At 42.5% G+C, this 17221-nt stretch overlaps 2 protein-coding genes across 2 annotated transcripts in view; both read right to left on the reverse strand.

Annotated features, from left to right (window-relative positions):
• Positions 1 to 3583: 3583 nt before the first annotated feature.
• LOC132475712 (C-type mannose receptor 2-like) overlaps positions 3584 to 17221 on the reverse strand; it is a 72693-nt gene continuing 59055 nt past the window's right edge. The window contains exon 8 of the transcript XR_009529968.1: positions 3584 to 3843. The gene's annotated coding sequence lies outside the window, so the exon portion shown is untranslated. The remainder of the gene's footprint in view (positions 3844 to 17221) is intronic.
• On the reverse strand, positions 4323 to 16627 carry LOC132445767 (macrophage mannose receptor 1-like). Its single transcript, XM_060035893.1, has 12 exons — positions 16539 to 16627; positions 16214 to 16273; positions 15883 to 15924; positions 15407 to 15745; positions 14737 to 15060; positions 14446 to 14537; positions 14238 to 14355; positions 6033 to 6068; positions 5555 to 5896; positions 4952 to 5269; positions 4677 to 4768; positions 4323 to 4577 (listed from the first exon to the last, which is right to left on the reverse strand). The coding sequence occupies exons 2-12, from the start codon at positions 16248 to 16250 to the stop codon at positions 4404 to 4406; spliced, it is 1914 nt and encodes a 637-aa protein (XP_059891876.1). The 5' UTR covers positions 16251 to 16273; positions 16539 to 16627; the 3' UTR covers positions 4323 to 4403.

A 17221-nucleotide genomic window follows, 5' to 3' on the forward strand; every position in this document is an offset into this window, starting at 1 on the left:
AGTCTTGATTTTTTATGTTGCTCTTTTTATTTCTTGTGGAAATCACGTATACCTACTGAATTCATAACAGCACAGGATAAAAACACATCTTTGATAACACATTTGTAAACACAACAAAAGGAAGCTCCGACACACAAGTGCGGCTGTCTTTTACACATTAACAATAACTCGCGCGGCTGTACACTCTGTGCTGCTCCGCTCGGCAGTTGTTCCTCTGCTGCTACATTTCGGTGGTAAGCTAGCAGATGAGTGCGCAAATTTGATGTTGTCGATAAGTACGACAGCTCTCTTTTACAAAGACGACAAACGGCCTTGTCTTTGTTTGTGACTTTTCCACCCACGGTGTAAAAGCCAAAATGCTTCCATATGCTGCTTTTTAAATGTGATGGTGTCGTTATGGTCCGCTCAGCATTGTACTCCTCGCAATTCTCCATTTTTAATAGCCGTATCTCGGTTCGCGTTCTCTTCAGTTACGTTTTGTTTCAAAGCCCTCTTGGCCTATCTGTATAGAATGTTGATTCAACATTCGATACAGATAGCCAGGCCAAGAGGGTCGGCAACAGGTCAAACTGATATAAAATGTTAGCGCGCCCCCTGCTGGATCGAAAGCAGACTACTTAAAATGGTCTGAAGTTCTTGTGAGACGGCAGCACACACAGTTCGAATGGAGAATTACACTTCGAATTCGAATTTTTCACCCCACCTTCGAACGAATATTCGAACTTCGAATAAAAAGTGACAGCCCTAGTGTCATATCTGCTCAGCCCAGCCGAGAGCCCTGCATATCGTGGGCACCCAGAACTTCAGGTCGCACCTCATGTCTGGCTCGGTGGACCTTTCGCGTCCAGAGAGAACACTCATTGCAGGTTCTGGTTCTCTCTCAGCCATCAGGATCTTCCCCGTTTGGGGTTAGACCCAATGGCATGCCCTCCTTAACCGCGGCCTCTCATGTTTGCATTCTCGCCGCCTCAACTGCTCCATCCTCTTTTGGAGCGGGTCAAACAGGAGGATCTTTACCTGGTTCTGGTGTCCCCGGTAGCAGTCTAGCTCTGTCGTTTCCATAACTAGCGGCGTCATGGCTGGTCTCAGTCAGACCGATTGTGCTTATACAAGCGCACGGGACGGGACAGTGCATCACCGGCCCTATGTGTCGGTGTTGGCTTCGGATTGGTTGATCCTGCAGGGCAGAATCTGCCAGCAGTGGTTATCAACACTATCCAGAGTGCCTAAGCGCCATTCTCTTCCGTCCTCTGCGCGGTGAAGTGGAGCGCTTCCTCTCCGTGGTGTGACAACAACCACGTTGACCCATCTCTTTGTGAGTTGGGCGGCGAGCTTGGTTTCCTACAGTGCTTACTGGAGATACGCTTGGCTTTCTCCGCTATCTAATGGTGCTATCCATTTGTTTGGTACGCCGGTACGTTGTAGTTGTAAGGTGTGAATCTCCCAGCTTTCCCAGACAAATTACGTCACCTTCTCGCTAGAGCAGGTCGGACGTATCGGCGTATCATACAAATGGCTAGCACCATAAGCCCTTACGGCAGCCGCTTGGGCTGTCCCACCATCCAGGGACCCTTTCGGACCTCTGTCTCAAGCCACTTCGTATGCTCTATCTTTTAAGACGGTGCTCCTTTGGCTTTTGGTTCTACGCCACACAACAGTTGTTTTTGTGTTATAGCGACGCTGCCAAGAGCCGCTACACTCTGCTCTGCAAAGGGGGGGGGGGGGGGGGGGGGGGGGGGGGGGGGCGCTTGGACGGCTCTACTCCAGGGCGGTTCGGAGGAGGGCATGTGAGCGGCTGCGTCATGGGCGCTCCCCGGGCGCTTTTTATCCATATTTACACTTTAGACCCGGGTGCTCGGCGACCTCTTCCACGGCTTGGATAATGGCTTGTCTCTCGGAGCTGTTACGATTCATCCCAGCATTACCCTGGGATAGATTAGGTGAGTGCTTCATGCAGCCCTCATGTAGTTCTTCTTACATTTTTATTCTTTCTTTCTTTCTTTCTTATTCAAGACTTTTTTTTTCTTCAATTTTAAATTGTTCAGATTAGCTTGAAATCGCGCACTTCTTTTCAGATTTATAAAATATTTAATACTCAAAATATTCCACTTTAGGGGTTACAATGGAAGTCTGTTCGCACATTCTCTGACACTTCAACTACTTCTGACTTCGTAACTTGGTCAATTTTTAACCGTTAATCTTCGTTCAAACAAATCAACATCCTTTTATCTTTAATATCCTATACCTTTCAGATTCTTCAGTGTTGTGTGGACGTTTAGTCCACACCAAAATAACAGCAGCTCATTATACAGCAGGAGGGGATGTGGTATGGCTAAATGACTTATAATAGAAATACTGTAACTTTAGGTATTCATATTGAAATAAATAGAGCTAGAGTCTACTACGGTAGATTGTAAAAAGCCCTTTCTGGTTTGTCTAGGATGAAAAAGTTGACACCATTGAAATCCTATATCATAGAAGGCCCATCGAACGCTACGGCCTACTGGCGCTGACGAGATGAAGGGCCACCATCTTGGAATGATGATCCGCTGCACTCAGTGTAATCCGTTTGACAGGAGCAATGAACTGTCAGCGCATTTAATTTATCATACCTCACTGAATACCACTGATTTTCATGCGTTTTCTCATTTTTTAATAGAATATTCTTACATGCTATAAGTGACCAGACGTCCGAGAGAAGGGGAAAAAAATGGTCAGCTATTTTTAAGTTTAAGAAACAATATATGATTAGGTTATATTTACATATACATCCGACATAAACGATGTATGAATACACTATATATCTTAGGGACCTTATAGACTGTATCTCTGACTGTTGTTGCAGCAGCAGTTTATTCTGTCTTGACACTTTGTTTTGATATTTTGTATTTAATTGTATTAACAACATTCTTTCCTTAAAAATATTATAATTTTTACAGTGATTGTTTTTTAGGCTAAGTATTTTTTTTATGTATGTCGCTTTGGAATAAAGCGTCTGCCAAATACTTAAACATAAACATATATAAACACCTGAAAGTTTTTATATCAGCTAATCTGTTTCACTGGATTCAGAATAAAACCAAATTCTGTCTTACCCAACAATGTGAGTATTTAAATATTGTTACTTGAATGACTCCATTTATATCATGGTTACAATTATACTGTTAAGATAGTATTGTCTTATACTTTGCCTAAAATGAGAAGGTTAGGCGTAATAATATAAACCTGCTGATGGAATGTTTATTTGTGGATGGATGGAATGGACTGGAGTTTGCAGGTGGGAATTAATACATGAAAATGATCGGACCAGAACGAGTGAAATTCAAAATACAATAAAAAGCAGCCAGGGTACATGACCATTTACAGACTGACCATTTACAGTATTTCAAAAATACGTTGGATACAAAAATAGGTTGTAATCCACGTAACATAGGGGTATATTATTTTAACAAATAGGATAACATTATGAGAACACATAATTTAACAAGATGTATGAAGCACACCTACCTAGCTACAACTATCATTCAACCACGTGAATACATCCTTTGTAACATAAGAATAAATGGGAGCCACGCAGACTTGATTTATGTCTAAAGCTTTTATTAGTTGAAGGTTATAGGTCTCATCTCCTTCCACGCCGGGCAGGACATTTTCAAACAGGCCTAGATCTTTGACGAGCACTGAACCATGTCTATCACGCAGGGCCTGCACTCGTGTCTTTGTGCATTGTGAAACATCTTCCTCCTCCTGCTAACAAACACCAAGTCAGGTCCATTTGATTTGTGTATCTTGAATCACAGCTCCGGTCTCAAAGGGCTCCGCAGGCTACTTCATACGACAGTACTCTACCCCTGGTCCTCAACCCGCTACTTAAACATTAAAGGGAGGGATCAGAGAGGGAGGGGCATTTTATTGGGTTGTTAATATTTCTGAATCTTGCTCTCTCCCTTTACTACTCTGACATTTTACAGCAGCCCCTCAAAACAGTGATAGAGACAAACTGCACATTGTGTCATGATATACAATTACTTAATAAGTTGCTACAAATAAATTCACGCGGAATGCACAAAACTAACAGTAACTCTGATAATAAGGTCCATAATAATAATAAGCTCCTCATCTAAACATACATGCAAATATTTTGCATGTGTGTTTATTTATCTATATGTGGTCGGCTATGTATGCAAGTGCGCGTATGTGTGTACGTATGGTCTGTTGCTTCAGTCAGTCAACATCCTGAAAGGAATAGAGAAGATAAAAGTTACTTCAGGCGAAAATATTAAATGAAGTCAATTCAATGAATTTTTATTCATTGATTTATCTACGTCAATAATATACAGTGTCTTATTTTTACTGCTTTTATTTGCAATAATTGCAATACATGGTATAATTTGCGGAAATCATCAGAACATAAGTTCAGTTGGGCTATCATCAGAACAAACCAATTTCAGTTCTTCAGAACCTGGACCGTGGCTCTCAGCTGCAGGGTTCTCGTTTATCTCATCCTGACGACGGATGTCGCTCTTCCAGCTGAGTTTGAAATCTGATATCCCCTGACTTCTCAACTGCGCCTCGAGCTGAACACACCGACACAAACACAAACGACGGTTCTCGTATTGCCCGGTCGTGCTGTTATCACTTGAGAGTACACAAGTAGTCAGGTACGGCTCTCTCACCTGCTGCAGGAGCTGAGCACTGGCGGCTGAGCGTTCGAGGTCATCATCCGATTCCATCTTTAACTTCATCAGCACCCTCCGCGATTTCAGACCTGCAACGAGAACCTTCTGTTCACCAACATCGACACCACATTCAACAGCTCACTCTTTTTAAAGGGGTCTTCTTATTTGCCACCAGGTGGGGATGTTGATCATGACATTTCAAAACGTCAAAGACAGTTGTTTCTGAACGGTGACTGTCTTGCCACCTTGTGGTGGAGACCAGCAGAACTCACCGCCCTGGCAGACGAAAGGCATCTCGGCCTCGCACTGCTCCTCGTACCACCGGCCCTGGTCCGTGACGCTGACAACGGCACAGCCCTGGAGGTTGGCGGGCATGCCCACCATCCAGTACCTGAGGGAGGTGGGGCTCTCGTCGGACCACGCCCAACGGTCCTGGAAGAGGCCGCTCCAGAAGGAGGTTATCCCTTCCGCATTGATGACTGTCGGGTTGCTTCCGACAGTGGGCAGGTCCATATCTAGGCTTCTGCAATGATCCAGGGCAGCTCTCCATCCCCACGTATGGGGCTGAAGGAAATAGTACGGCGACGTTTCTGGAGAAAGAAAAGTCATTCCCCGTTAAAATATTGGTACAATTTTACTAATCTAATTACAGATTATTGTTTCTGGTTGAGTGCGCCTGCCTCTTTAAGGGACCGTTTGCGTTTTAGACCGTTCCAGGCTTCTGACCCACGGTCAGGGAAATCCCTCGCGTGCATGCGCACTTGCTACATAAAAACGCCCATCTCTATTGAGAAGTTTTATTTGAATTACAGTATTTACAATTTGCAAGTGAAACTTTGTGAATCGTAAATCACACAAGAATGGTTTCGACTCACTGCCTTGGCACACAAGATTATGTACACGGGTACACTTGAGATCGTTCCAGCCCGATGCAGTCACCTCTGCGCAGCAATCCGTGCTGCACTCCGAATAGCTGGGCTCCCCTGCCAACCAATACGAACTAGACTGCGCTCCGTTTCCGTTCGACCACAGCCACCAGGCGGGTCCGTCGTTACGGAGGCCGATCCAGGCGTCGCCCCGGCCGGCGGCGGTCTGAGCCAGGAGCTGGGCATCCTCCATGGAGGTCACGGTGGCCAGGTCGCTGTGCTTGTCCCGACAGAAGCTCTGCGCGTCGCTCCAGCTCAGGGTCTGGTTGTAGTAGTGGTACTCTGGGGAGGCTGGGGCAGCGGACGCATTGCTCTTTGTCGTTGCTCATCGATGCTTTTTTTTCAATTCAAATTGAATATCATGACATGAAGGGATTGACATTGTGCTGGCAAGTGTGTGCGTGGGTGGCTTTGTAGCCACACTTACTTGATTCTGTAGACATACTTGAAAGCATGACAATCCCTTTGAATAAAACATGCTTATGATTAATATTGGTTTTTAATAATGCAATTTAGAATATTTGATAATTGCTGCTATGTTAATATCATTTACTGCATTGCATGTACTGAACTTTCAATGACAGTTCCTAACGTATTCCTTTACGTATGCCTAATGGGTAGGATACTATATATCAAATTGCAAAATAATTGATATATTCTGAGTTGTATGCTTTTGCGCAACAGTAAACAATGGCCTTTACTGTAATAATCAGACGGTGTGTCGGATGGCTGTTTTATGATGATATGCTCACCAAGGAGACGGACCGCGGAGACTCGCACCCGAAACATGGTCTGACTGTTGGTCTATTAATGAAGCTTAAAAAGGAAAAACACATCACAACAACAATTGATCCGTTTCAAGCAACGATAATGAGAATCACATAGCCTACTAGTATATTAGTATTTGTGGTATTAAGCAAAGAACATAAAAGAAAACGTGGTTAGAAGAACGCTTTATTTAAAAGTTACGTTTTATAAGATTTAATTTAAAGATATTGACAGCTATATTGACGCCCTCAGCTCCTCTGGCAGACTTCCAGAGGCAAGGAGAACCACAGACACTAAAACGAGATCCTAAGAGTTAAAAAAAAAAACATCCTACCTGTTCGCAGATGTCCCCTCTTCTGAATCCACCCAGCCTCATCATACTTATAGTCACAGACATACAGCGTTGTGTCTGTGACTATAATTAAAAACATGCAAAACTGGACAACAGGTGTCCCTTTTGCTCTTCGGAAGACGACGTGTAGGCCTATATTTGGTTACCTGCCTTGCATGGGCCTCGCCCTCTGTCAGATCGAGGGCCTCTTACACGTCTCTGGTGGTGACTGTCTGGGAGTTATAGTCGTGTTGATTTGTTTGCTCCGAATAAATGATTACGTGACAGTGGATGAAAGAATTTGAATGTTACGGATACATTATGTCATTTGAGCAGAGAAGTGTGCGAGGCTAATCAAAATAAGAATGAAATACTATTAGGCTTCCTAACACATTGGATTGAGATTTTTTAAAAATATGCTGTACATTATCAGGGGAGCTAAGTTTAGACGCAGGGCAATTTGTATGGTCACATCATCACTAAGATATAAATTACTATATTAGAAGTCTAATTTTGTTTGTTCCACTACTAATTTTCTCTTCATAATTTCTGAGGATTTTTTTTTTTCAAAAGTTATTCAAACGAAATGTTCATGTTGTGACATATGGAAGTATAAACGCAGAGAAGCCCTTCATATTGCACATTTTCATAAACAATTAAGATGGCTGCCACTGAGGTTAGCGATCAGGCATTTTGGTTTGAACCTGTTCCCTTGTAAATTAAAAGTGAACTGGGATCTTTCAGACTAATTGTGCCGGGTTTGATTGACCAATGGCATCTATTATCTAAAATTCAGTACAGAAGAGGAGGTAAAAAGGAGTGACCACAAAAATCTGAACAATTACAGAGGCCTTAAATGCTATAGGCCTATAGCCCTGACCAAAGTGTAGTGCCTCATCATTCGTACAAAAGTGATGAAAAGCAATACATTTGTTTGCAAAAACTTTCCTAGGAAGCACGACAATCAAGAGCACAGCTGACAAGTCACATTCTAAGTATACATTTAAATAAATCATGTAGGCCTACATGATTCAGAGTGAAATATGTCGAAAGGTCCGTCGTAAGTTAGCCTCAAACACACAAAACCCTTCTGTAACTAACCCAAATCGTGTTTTTGCTTTAAACAAGAGAAAGCCCTGTTAAACTGTGTATTTTTGTTGCTTCATAACGTATTTGTGCATGGTCTAAGATTTTATTGTTTTATTAGCACAAGGCTTTTATTTCGAAGCGTGCGTTTTTGTATTTCCTGTTATCCTGCGGGGTTTTGACTGCAATAATAAGTTGAACGGAGATTCTGTGAAAGCGGCAATATAACTGCAGATATGCCGACGGTTAAAGATATTTAGCACCCTCCGAAGAGGCACAAGGTTAGTAATACTGTAATACTGTGATATAAAAATGTGGCTTACGCTTAATTTCGTTTGTGATAACTTTATTGGCACCAGTTAAGTTGAATTGATGCTATCTTAATGTGATGAAAAGACTGTGAAAACCGAATATCGTGTTTACGACATAAGGATCTCGTTTACGAGAAAAGGATCATGCCTCTCATTCATCAATAACGTTGCTGGCTAGCTGCAGGCCGGCAAAGATGACGCTATCGTATTTTATTTCCTGCTTGGGTTGAGGCATTGGGAAATATTGTAGTTCCTTAAAAGTGAGGAGGGCATTAATATAAGTGCCAACATTGCGCAGACATCTGAAGTCATTGGGACTGTTCAGGAGAAAAGCCCAGTCGGACCTGTTACAAGTGTCTCTCTTCCTGTAGGAGCAGTTTAACCAGTACGGGATGCTTCACGGATACAATTTTATGGATCTGAAAAATGCATCCAAGTGTAACAGTGTAAATAATAACTTGGCTTTAATGTTAAATTCCTGTCAAATTTGGGACTGCAACAAAAGGTTTTTTTGTGTATTTTATTTTGAAAGTCCACAGCGGAAGTTTGTTTCACACTTAATGCTGGGCATTTTGTTTCTCGCTCAGAAGTAAAAGGCTGTTACGCTGTGGGTAAGTTGCTGTTCTGTTCGCTCTGACATAGTCAGTTATAAATGAAAATTACGGTTCATATGATGTGTAAACAATCAGCATTTGTTGTATAACATGCTTGACTAATGAGGCATTTGTAAAACCAGCAGTTTTGTTGCTTTGTGACGAATTGTTGCCATAGTGTGTGAATAGTCTTTGGGCTAGCTGCCAACATGTGCGAGGAATGTTTTAGCTAGCTACTCTCAGCACGAGGTGTACGTGACCTGTATATGCTAATGCCAAGCTCCTCTTTTGTAGTGCGAGCGAGAACAGACTGCAAGGCTTTTCCATTAATTGCACACTGTTAATGTTTACTGTCCCATGTTGCAGGTATGTTTATTTGTACTGTTTAATATGCAATGTTATGTGTAATTAATATGTGAGTGCTCTTTTACACTGGATTTTTCAATATGTGTTTTGGACTTGTGATTGCAAAACTGAGTCTGTTTTGATGTTAGACTAATGTTATGTAAGTTGAGCTAATTCTGAATGTATTTAATTTACAAGTATGTTTTTCAAACCAAATGTTACCACTATACGATCACTGTTAGAAGTAAAATGCTATAACGCTGTGGTGTGATCCAACCTGTCCTCCTGAGGTTAATTCCACTGATCGGTTTTCTGTACCCAGGTCTGACCTGATTCGGGGGGGACTGCCGCTCCGGTTTTCCACTTCATGAACAGGGTTTCCACGGGGTTGTTAAAGGTATTAAAAGGTAGTAAATGAAATTAGCCCAAATTAAGGCCATTAAAAAGTAATAAACGTCATCTGACGAGGTATTACATTTCCAACAAGGCCTATGAGTTTTTCAATTGGTGTTATTCAGGCCTATCTCCTAAAATTTCTAAAACTTGCGTGGATTTATTTTTATGTTGCGATTAGGACCTGAGAGATATCAATGATGTCACGTGGTGCGTGCGCTGAAACAAACTGGCTGGCTTGTTCAGACCAAAGATTTGCGTCGCAACTCCTTGCGTCTCCTTTTGACGAGACGGGCTGCAACGTTCTAAAACTGGGCAGTTCACACTGCTGCAACGGGCGGAGACGTCAGGTAGTTTATACCCACTTCGCGAGTTCGCTTCTGTTAGTTCAAAGTAATTTGAAAGAATGGGGAAATGCAGACCTCTGGCTGGAGGAATCGATCTTTAAAGAATGATCGCAAAAAGAACATTTGTTTGACCGGTTGCCACGGTTATCGGTTGTGTGGTTAATTTGCAGTTGCGGTGTTAATTAGCAATGTTGTCAGCTTACTGTTACATTAAACTGTAATCAGAAAATGCGGTTATATGCTAGACCCTATAGTATCTGTGGTATAAAGGCTGGGACGAATTTCGAATTATAAATGTAACGTTAGCTCTCTAGCTCAGCTGACTAAAATACCTCCCAAGTCGTAGCTAAGGTCCGTCCTATTTATGTGAAAAACGTTATATTTGGATTGTAAAACGCATGAAAATATAAATGAAAGATCTTAATTCCTTTTCTTTGGCAAGTGACCGGTATAAGCGGGATAATGCCCTTTGAGGTGTCAAAAACCTGTTTGATCGATCGTAATTAAAGGGGACTACTTTTTGAGGGAGATTAACTCAAACAGAGTATACATTTAATAAGCATGCAATTCGAATAAGAAAAAGCATGATCAGTGAAGTATTTGAATTGTTTTATTATGTTGGCAAGCAAGAAGTAGAATAAATGGGATAATCAGTCTTATTTAAACGGTTTGTGCAACCAACCGCACAACAAGACATGATTGCGGCTCATGTCGCTCTCGTCTCTTTCTGCCTGACAGGCTTGTAGAGCGGGGAGCGACGTAGACTGATAATCCCTCTATAGAAAGTACACTGGTGTGAATTTGCGCTACGGTATGGATTTTGACATTACCGCGAGACCGGTGTGACCGGTAGACAGCCGCGTTTACATGGACACTTCTGATCCGATTAGAAGTGGAAGAACAGCTCAATCAGAATAAAAAATGATCATGTATACGGCTCAATCGGAATACAATTCTGAATAGAATTCCATGCGGAATAGAAGAAGTGGTGTAGTCCGCTATAGTCGACATGTATATTCCGATTGGTTTGGGGTGTGTTCGGCTACTTTTTAACTTAAGAGAGATGGTATCAGCAGCTGCTGTATTTCGCAATTGGTCAGTCGGCACTTTTATGCATGCCGAACTTGACCATTGTCAAGGAAAGTGGATTTTTTGCCTGATTCACGTCTTACTTCTCACTCCGTAAGTCTGGTAACTTATCAACCCCAGCGTGTCCGGTTTCTAAGCGAAGTCAACGTCTTTGGTGGACTATTTCTCTGCTGTTTTGGCAAGGAGCCGTGTAATAATGTATAGAACGTCGCCGGTCATTATCGAAAAGAATACCCTTCAGGGCGAAGCAAGACACCTTCGCTTCGCATCGCAGTCCGGTTCGCCCTGTCTGGGCTTATTTACCCGATAATGACCGGCGTTCTGTACTATAACATTATCCCTTACATATCATATAAGTCCAGACCAACACAACGGTTGTGTGCGAGAGATATACGAACGTAAGCTTACCACTTTTGTAAATGCCATAGGCATATATACAGTACATTCTGATTGCATGATAGGAATAGATCTATTCCGATTAGAAATCGAATCGGATCAGAAGTGTCCATGTTAACGCGGCTAGTGTTGTGTGTACCACAGTACTACGCGGTACTATTTCATGCAAAACCTTAACACTGTGATAACAATATTAACGAGGTAATTATAACTTAGCTTCAACACTGGACACAAAAACTCTCTCTCTCTGACACTCTCTGTCTATGTCTACTTTGTGACATATTCATTAAAAACTAGGGACCAAGTCCCGTTGGGACATCTTGATTAATCCAACTCCTATGGTCTCTCTCTTGAAGTCGTGCTGGTATTAAAAAATATGGTGAAGGTATTAAAAATGGTATTAAAAGGTAGTAAATTCAACTCAAGAATTTCTGTATAAACCCTGATCAAGGAAGTAGCCAGAAATAACACGGGGATTGCTACTTGTGGTGTAAGCATGTAGCCATATGACCATACGGGAAAATCCATCGACAGCACCATTAATACATATGCCATAGGGTTTAAGTTTGTTGTATGAATCGACGTGCCACAAAAAGTTTGGACCTGCGTTTATGTAAAGACGACGTCTTAGACGATTACGTTTCCTCAGTTGTACTCCTCGAGGGTCTAGGATTAAGAGCAGGTGCCGTATAGTTGTTTGAGTCACTACCAAGCCTGCTTGGATGCATTTCAGATGCATACATTTGTATCCGTGAAGCATCCTGTACTGGTTCAACTGCTCCTGCAGGAAGAAAGCCACTTGTAGCAGGTCCGACTGGGCTTTTCTCCTGAACAGTCCCAATGACTTCAGATGTCTGCGCAATGTTGACATGCTTATATTAATGCCCTCCTCACTTTTAAAGAAAATCAATATTTCTCAGTGCCTCAACCCGAGCAGGAAATAAAATACGATAACGTCATCTTTGCCGGCCTGCAGCTAGCCAGCAACGTTATTGATGAATGAGAGGCGTGATCCTTTTCTCGTAAACGAGATCCTTATGTCGTAAATAAGATATCTTATCTCGTAATTATGAGATCCTTATCTCGTTATTACGAGATCCTTATCGCATAATTACGAGATCCTTATCTCGTAATTACGAGATCTTTTCCTGAGTGTGCTAACAGTTACATTATCTGTGAAACTTTTTTTTATTTGGTGAATGCTCAGCGCCACCGTAAAAAACATCAGTCAAGTGTGAAACCATCTTTCGGAGGAATGCTACACCTTCCTTAAACTAAGTCACCTTGAAGGGGAAATAATTCATTCTTGGATAGTGTCTCCGTGCCGTACAACCTGAGGCCACCCTATAAGGTATTGTCCATCTTGCTCCCACTTGACTCTTTGGCACTCAGGCCCCGCCAATTTACCTGTTGCCCGTCCTCTCGTCAATTTCCACCGGCGCAGCATGTAGCAGTAGCTGCAATTGTTTGCATGTACAATAAACACTCCAATTGGCCTTTATCTCAGCATTTTTTATTTGTTTGTAGACTCTAGTGGGGATGTCTCTGATGCTCTTTGTTGGGAGCGGTTCGCTGCTGATGCACCGACGTGAGCACTCCTCTCCCTCAGCTGTGATGGGTGACGCTGCCTGACCGGAACCAGGCAAGGTCTTGTCTGCCCTAAAAGCACAGAAACACTGTTTTTTTCTGGGAACGTGGGACTGTTTTGCCGGGAGGCCTTTTTTCCTGATTGTTTGCTGACACACTGCACGCTTGGAGTTTATCTCCAACGTTGCTGCTTTTCCATTCTATCCGCTTGCTGCGATCTGCATGATTGGCTGCTGCACGCGTGCATTTTCTGCTCAGCGCTTTGGCTTTCAACACACAATAGCGTGCAGTCCCGAACTGGGATGTATGGACAGATAAATCCCTTACATTGCCCTCACTGTTGATTTGTTTCATCATAAGTTAAATTATGTACTTGGTTTATTCCTGTATTTTGATTCGTTTATTTATTTTTAACTACTTTGCATCCATTGTATTAGGCTACTTTTGTGATTTTAGCAAGTTTTGGGTTCATTTAGGCTCCTTTGGTTTGGCTGTATCTTGCGCCTGCCCCGTTCGGTGTGGCTTATTTCTGTTTCATTTTCATATCCTTGGTTTAATTTTGGTTTTTGGGAACTATTGTGTATTGTGTTTTCATCATAAATGTTTCTTTTTTTTTGTGCAATTGTAACGACTTGTGCAGGTGTTCGTGATCAAGATTCAAATCTTAATCACGATTTGAATCACGAACGAAGGTATTCCTCACAGTGGCTTGCCTGCATTCACATGTATGCAAACATACAATGAGTTCCACCAACGCGACTGCATACATCTGTCTGAAATAGCACAGTAGTACTCTACAGTGAAACTGTACATTGTGTAATAAAATACAATGATTACTTAATAAGTAACAAATAACTTTACAAGGGATGCACTCGGTAGCTCTAATATAACGTGAAAACAAGAAACACCGAAAAGAACACCAGACAGACACGCAAAGCTCGGGAATGGGGCATAATAATATTAAGCTCCTCATCTCCATACACATGCAAATACTGTGCGTGTATGTATCCATGTGTTCGCATGTGTGTGTGTGTGTGTGTGTATGCATGTACGTAGGTGGTATGTTGCTTCAGTCAGTCAAAATTCTGCAAGGAAAGAGGAGTTAAAGGTATGCTGCTTCAAATGTGCAGCTCTATGCAACTTTCAATCTGAATATGCCAAAGAACCTACGAGAGAGAAATATTTGGAATGAATAAAAAAGTATCAAATCAGCATGATTGTTAATCACAAGTTCACAACGTCATAATAAAGAAAGCCGGAGAGTGGTTTAAAGTTGATCTAGGTCAGAAATAGACAGTGTCCTTTTGCACCACTTTTATTTGCAATATATATTTCAATTTTAAGTCATCATCAGAACAAACCAACTTCAGTTCTTATCTTCTCAGGGACCTGGACTGTGGCTCTCAGCTGCAGGATTCTCATTTATCTCATCCTGACGACGGATGTCGCTCTTCCAGCTGAGTTGGAAATCTGATATCCCCTGACTTCTCAACTGCGCCTCGAGCTGAACACAAACAAACAATAGTTCTCGCATTGCCCGGTCGTGCTGCTTATCTGACATTTGAGAGTAAACAAGGAGGTATGGCTCTCTGACCTGCTGCAGGAGCTGAGCACTGGCGGCTGAGCGATCGAGGTCACCATGCGATTCCATCTTTAACTTCATCAGCACCCTCTGCGATTTCAGACCTGCAACGGGAATCTTCTTTTCACAAACATCTACACCACATTCAACAGCTCACCCTTTATAAAGGGGTCCGTGATCGGCCGTCACATTTCAAAATGTTCCCTATCACAAACCACTAAGAAAACCCCCACAACCCTTCTGACAGTTGTTTCTGAACCATGGTGACATGGTCACCTTGTGGTGGAGACCAGCAGAACTCACCGCCCTGGCAGACGAAAGGCATCTCGGCCTCGCACTGCTCCTCGTACCACCGGCCCTGGTCCGTGACGCTGACAACGGCACAGCCCTGGAGGTTGGCGGGCCTGCCCACCATCCAGTACCTGAGGGAGGTGGGGCTCTCGTCGGACCACGCCCACCGGTCCAGGAAGAGGCCGATCCAGACGTCGGTTTTTACCGTATTGAAGATTGTCGTAATCTGGGACCTGCTTCGGATAGTGGGCAGGTCCATACCTAGGCTTCTGCAATAATCCCGGGCAAATGTCCATGCCCACGTATAGGACTGAGGGAAATAGTACGGCGACGTTGCTGGAGGAAGAACACCATTACCCGTTAAAATAGCGGGTACGATTTAACAAATCTAATTTCAAATGACAGCGTGTTTCCTGTTGGGTGCCCCTCCCTCTTTAAGAGACCGTTTTGGTTTTAGACCGTTCCTGTTCCTGGCTTGTGTCTTACCCACGGTTGTGGAAATCACTCACATGCGTGCGCACTCGCTCGCTACATCACATGTTTGTGTTCATTTCTATTGAGGAATGTTTGTATTCAAAAAGTTTCACTTACAAATTGTAAATAGGCTACTGTAGTAGCCTATTTACAATTTGTAAGTGAAACTTTTTGAATCTTAAATCACACAAGAATGGTTTCGACTCACCACCTTGGCACACAATAGGACGTCCCGTGGAACACTGGAGATCGTTCCAGCCCCCTTCCTTCGTCTCTGCGCAGGGATTCGGGCCATCAACAAAGTTGGGCTCCAATTTATCCCAATACGAACTGGACAGCGCTCCGCTTCCGTCCGACCACAGCCACCTGGCGGTTCCAATGAAACGGAGGCCGATCCAGGCGTCGCCCCGGCCGGCGGCGGTCTGGGCCAGGAGCTGGGCCTCCTCCATGGAGGTCACGGTGGCCAGGTCGCCGTGCTTGACCCGACAGAAGCTCCGCGCGTCGCTCCAGCTCAGGGTCTGGTTGTAGTAGTGGTACTCTGGGGAGGCTGGGGGAGCAGAGAGCTTCAGACCTCCTGTCTACAGGACCGGAGCGACCACTGTTCTCTTTTTCTAAAATTTAAATTGAATATTCGGAAGGGATTTCTTGGAAATTGTGCTGGTGAATGTTTGAAGCCACACTTACTTGATTCTGTAGTCATAGGCCTACTTAAAAGCATGACCATCCCTTTGAATAACAAATGCTTATGATTAATATTGGTTTATAGTAATGCAATTTATATTATTGGATAATTGGTCTATGTTAACATGATTTACTGCATTGCATTTACTGAACTTTCAATGACAATTCCTAACGTATTCCTTTCCAGGATCCTATACATTTCATATGATCATATTTATATCCATCAAATTGCCACATCATTTGCATATTCTAAGTTCTATGCGAAACAGTTAACAATGGCCCTTTAACTGTAATAATCGGATGCTGTGATGCTGTTTTATGATGAAACGCTCACCAATGAGACTGACCGCAGAGACTCGCACCCAAAACATGGTCTGATGGTCTGTTAATGAAGCTTAACAGGGAAAACCATGCACATCACAACAATATATCAGTTTCAAATAACGATAATGAGAATTACAGAGCTCGAGGTAGAATTAAACAAAGAAGATAAGAGAAAATGTGGTTAGAATAACGCTTAATTGGAAAAATACGTTTTAAGATTGAATTTAAAGGTTTGACAGCTATACGCCCTAAGCTCCTCTGGCAGACTTCCAGAGGCAAGGAAAACCACAGACACTAAAAGGACATCCTATAAGCGATCAAAACAAAATCCATACCTGTTCGCAGATGTCCCTTCTTCTGAATCCACCAGCCTCACCAGTGATACTTATAGTCAGTCATAAAGCGTTGTACTCCTTTAAAATGCAAAACTGCCAAATGCAAAACTGGACAACAGCTGTCACTTTTGCTCTATAGAAGATGACGTATATATTTGGTTACCAGCCTTGCATTGACATATGGGCCTTGCCTATAGCTGTCAGTCTGGTTTGATCGAGTGCCTCTTAGGCTACATGTTTCTGGTGGAGACTAGGAGTTATGAATCATGCTGATTTCCTTGCTCCGAATACATTTTCATGTGACAATGGTTGAACTGATTTCATTGTTACGGATACATTATGTTGTTTGAACAGAGAAGTGTGTGTGATGCCAATCAAAATAAGAATGAAATACTATTAGACTTCCTAACCCTTTGGATTAAGATTTAAAAAAATATGCTGTACATTTTCAGGGGAGCTGAGATCAGACGTAGGGTGATTTGTATGGTCACCTCATCACTAAGATATCAATTACTATATTAGTAGAAGTCTCATTTTGTTAGCTCCACTACTAATTTTCTCTTCATAAATTCAGAGGAAATTGTTGTATTCAAAAGTTGTTTAAAATATACGTTCAAGTTATGACATTGTTTATTATGATGGAAGTATAAATGCAGAGAAGCCCTTCGTATTGCATCATTTTC

Source organism: Gadus macrocephalus, chromosome 17 (genome assembly GCF_031168955.1).
Source record: "Gadus macrocephalus chromosome 17, ASM3116895v1".
Lineage (NCBI taxonomy): Eukaryota > Metazoa > Chordata > Actinopteri > Gadiformes > Gadidae > Gadus > Gadus macrocephalus.

What these genes read in the sequence shown, in the direction of transcription:
- LOC132445767 (XM_060035893.1), bottom strand. Translation starts at nt 16,250, where the DNA reads ATGTTTTGGGTGCGAGTCTCTGCGGTCAGTCTCATTG. An exon ending in GCCTATGACTACAGAATCAA is followed by an intron (nt 15,746 to 15,882) that starts GTAAGTGTGGCT and finishes CTGCTCCCCCAG; the next exon opens with CCTCCCCAGAGTACCACTAC. An exon ending in AAGTATGTCTACAGAATCAA is followed by an intron (nt 5,897 to 6,032) that starts GTAAGTGTGGCT and finishes CCGCTGCCCCAG; the next exon opens with CCTCCCCAGAGTACCACTAC.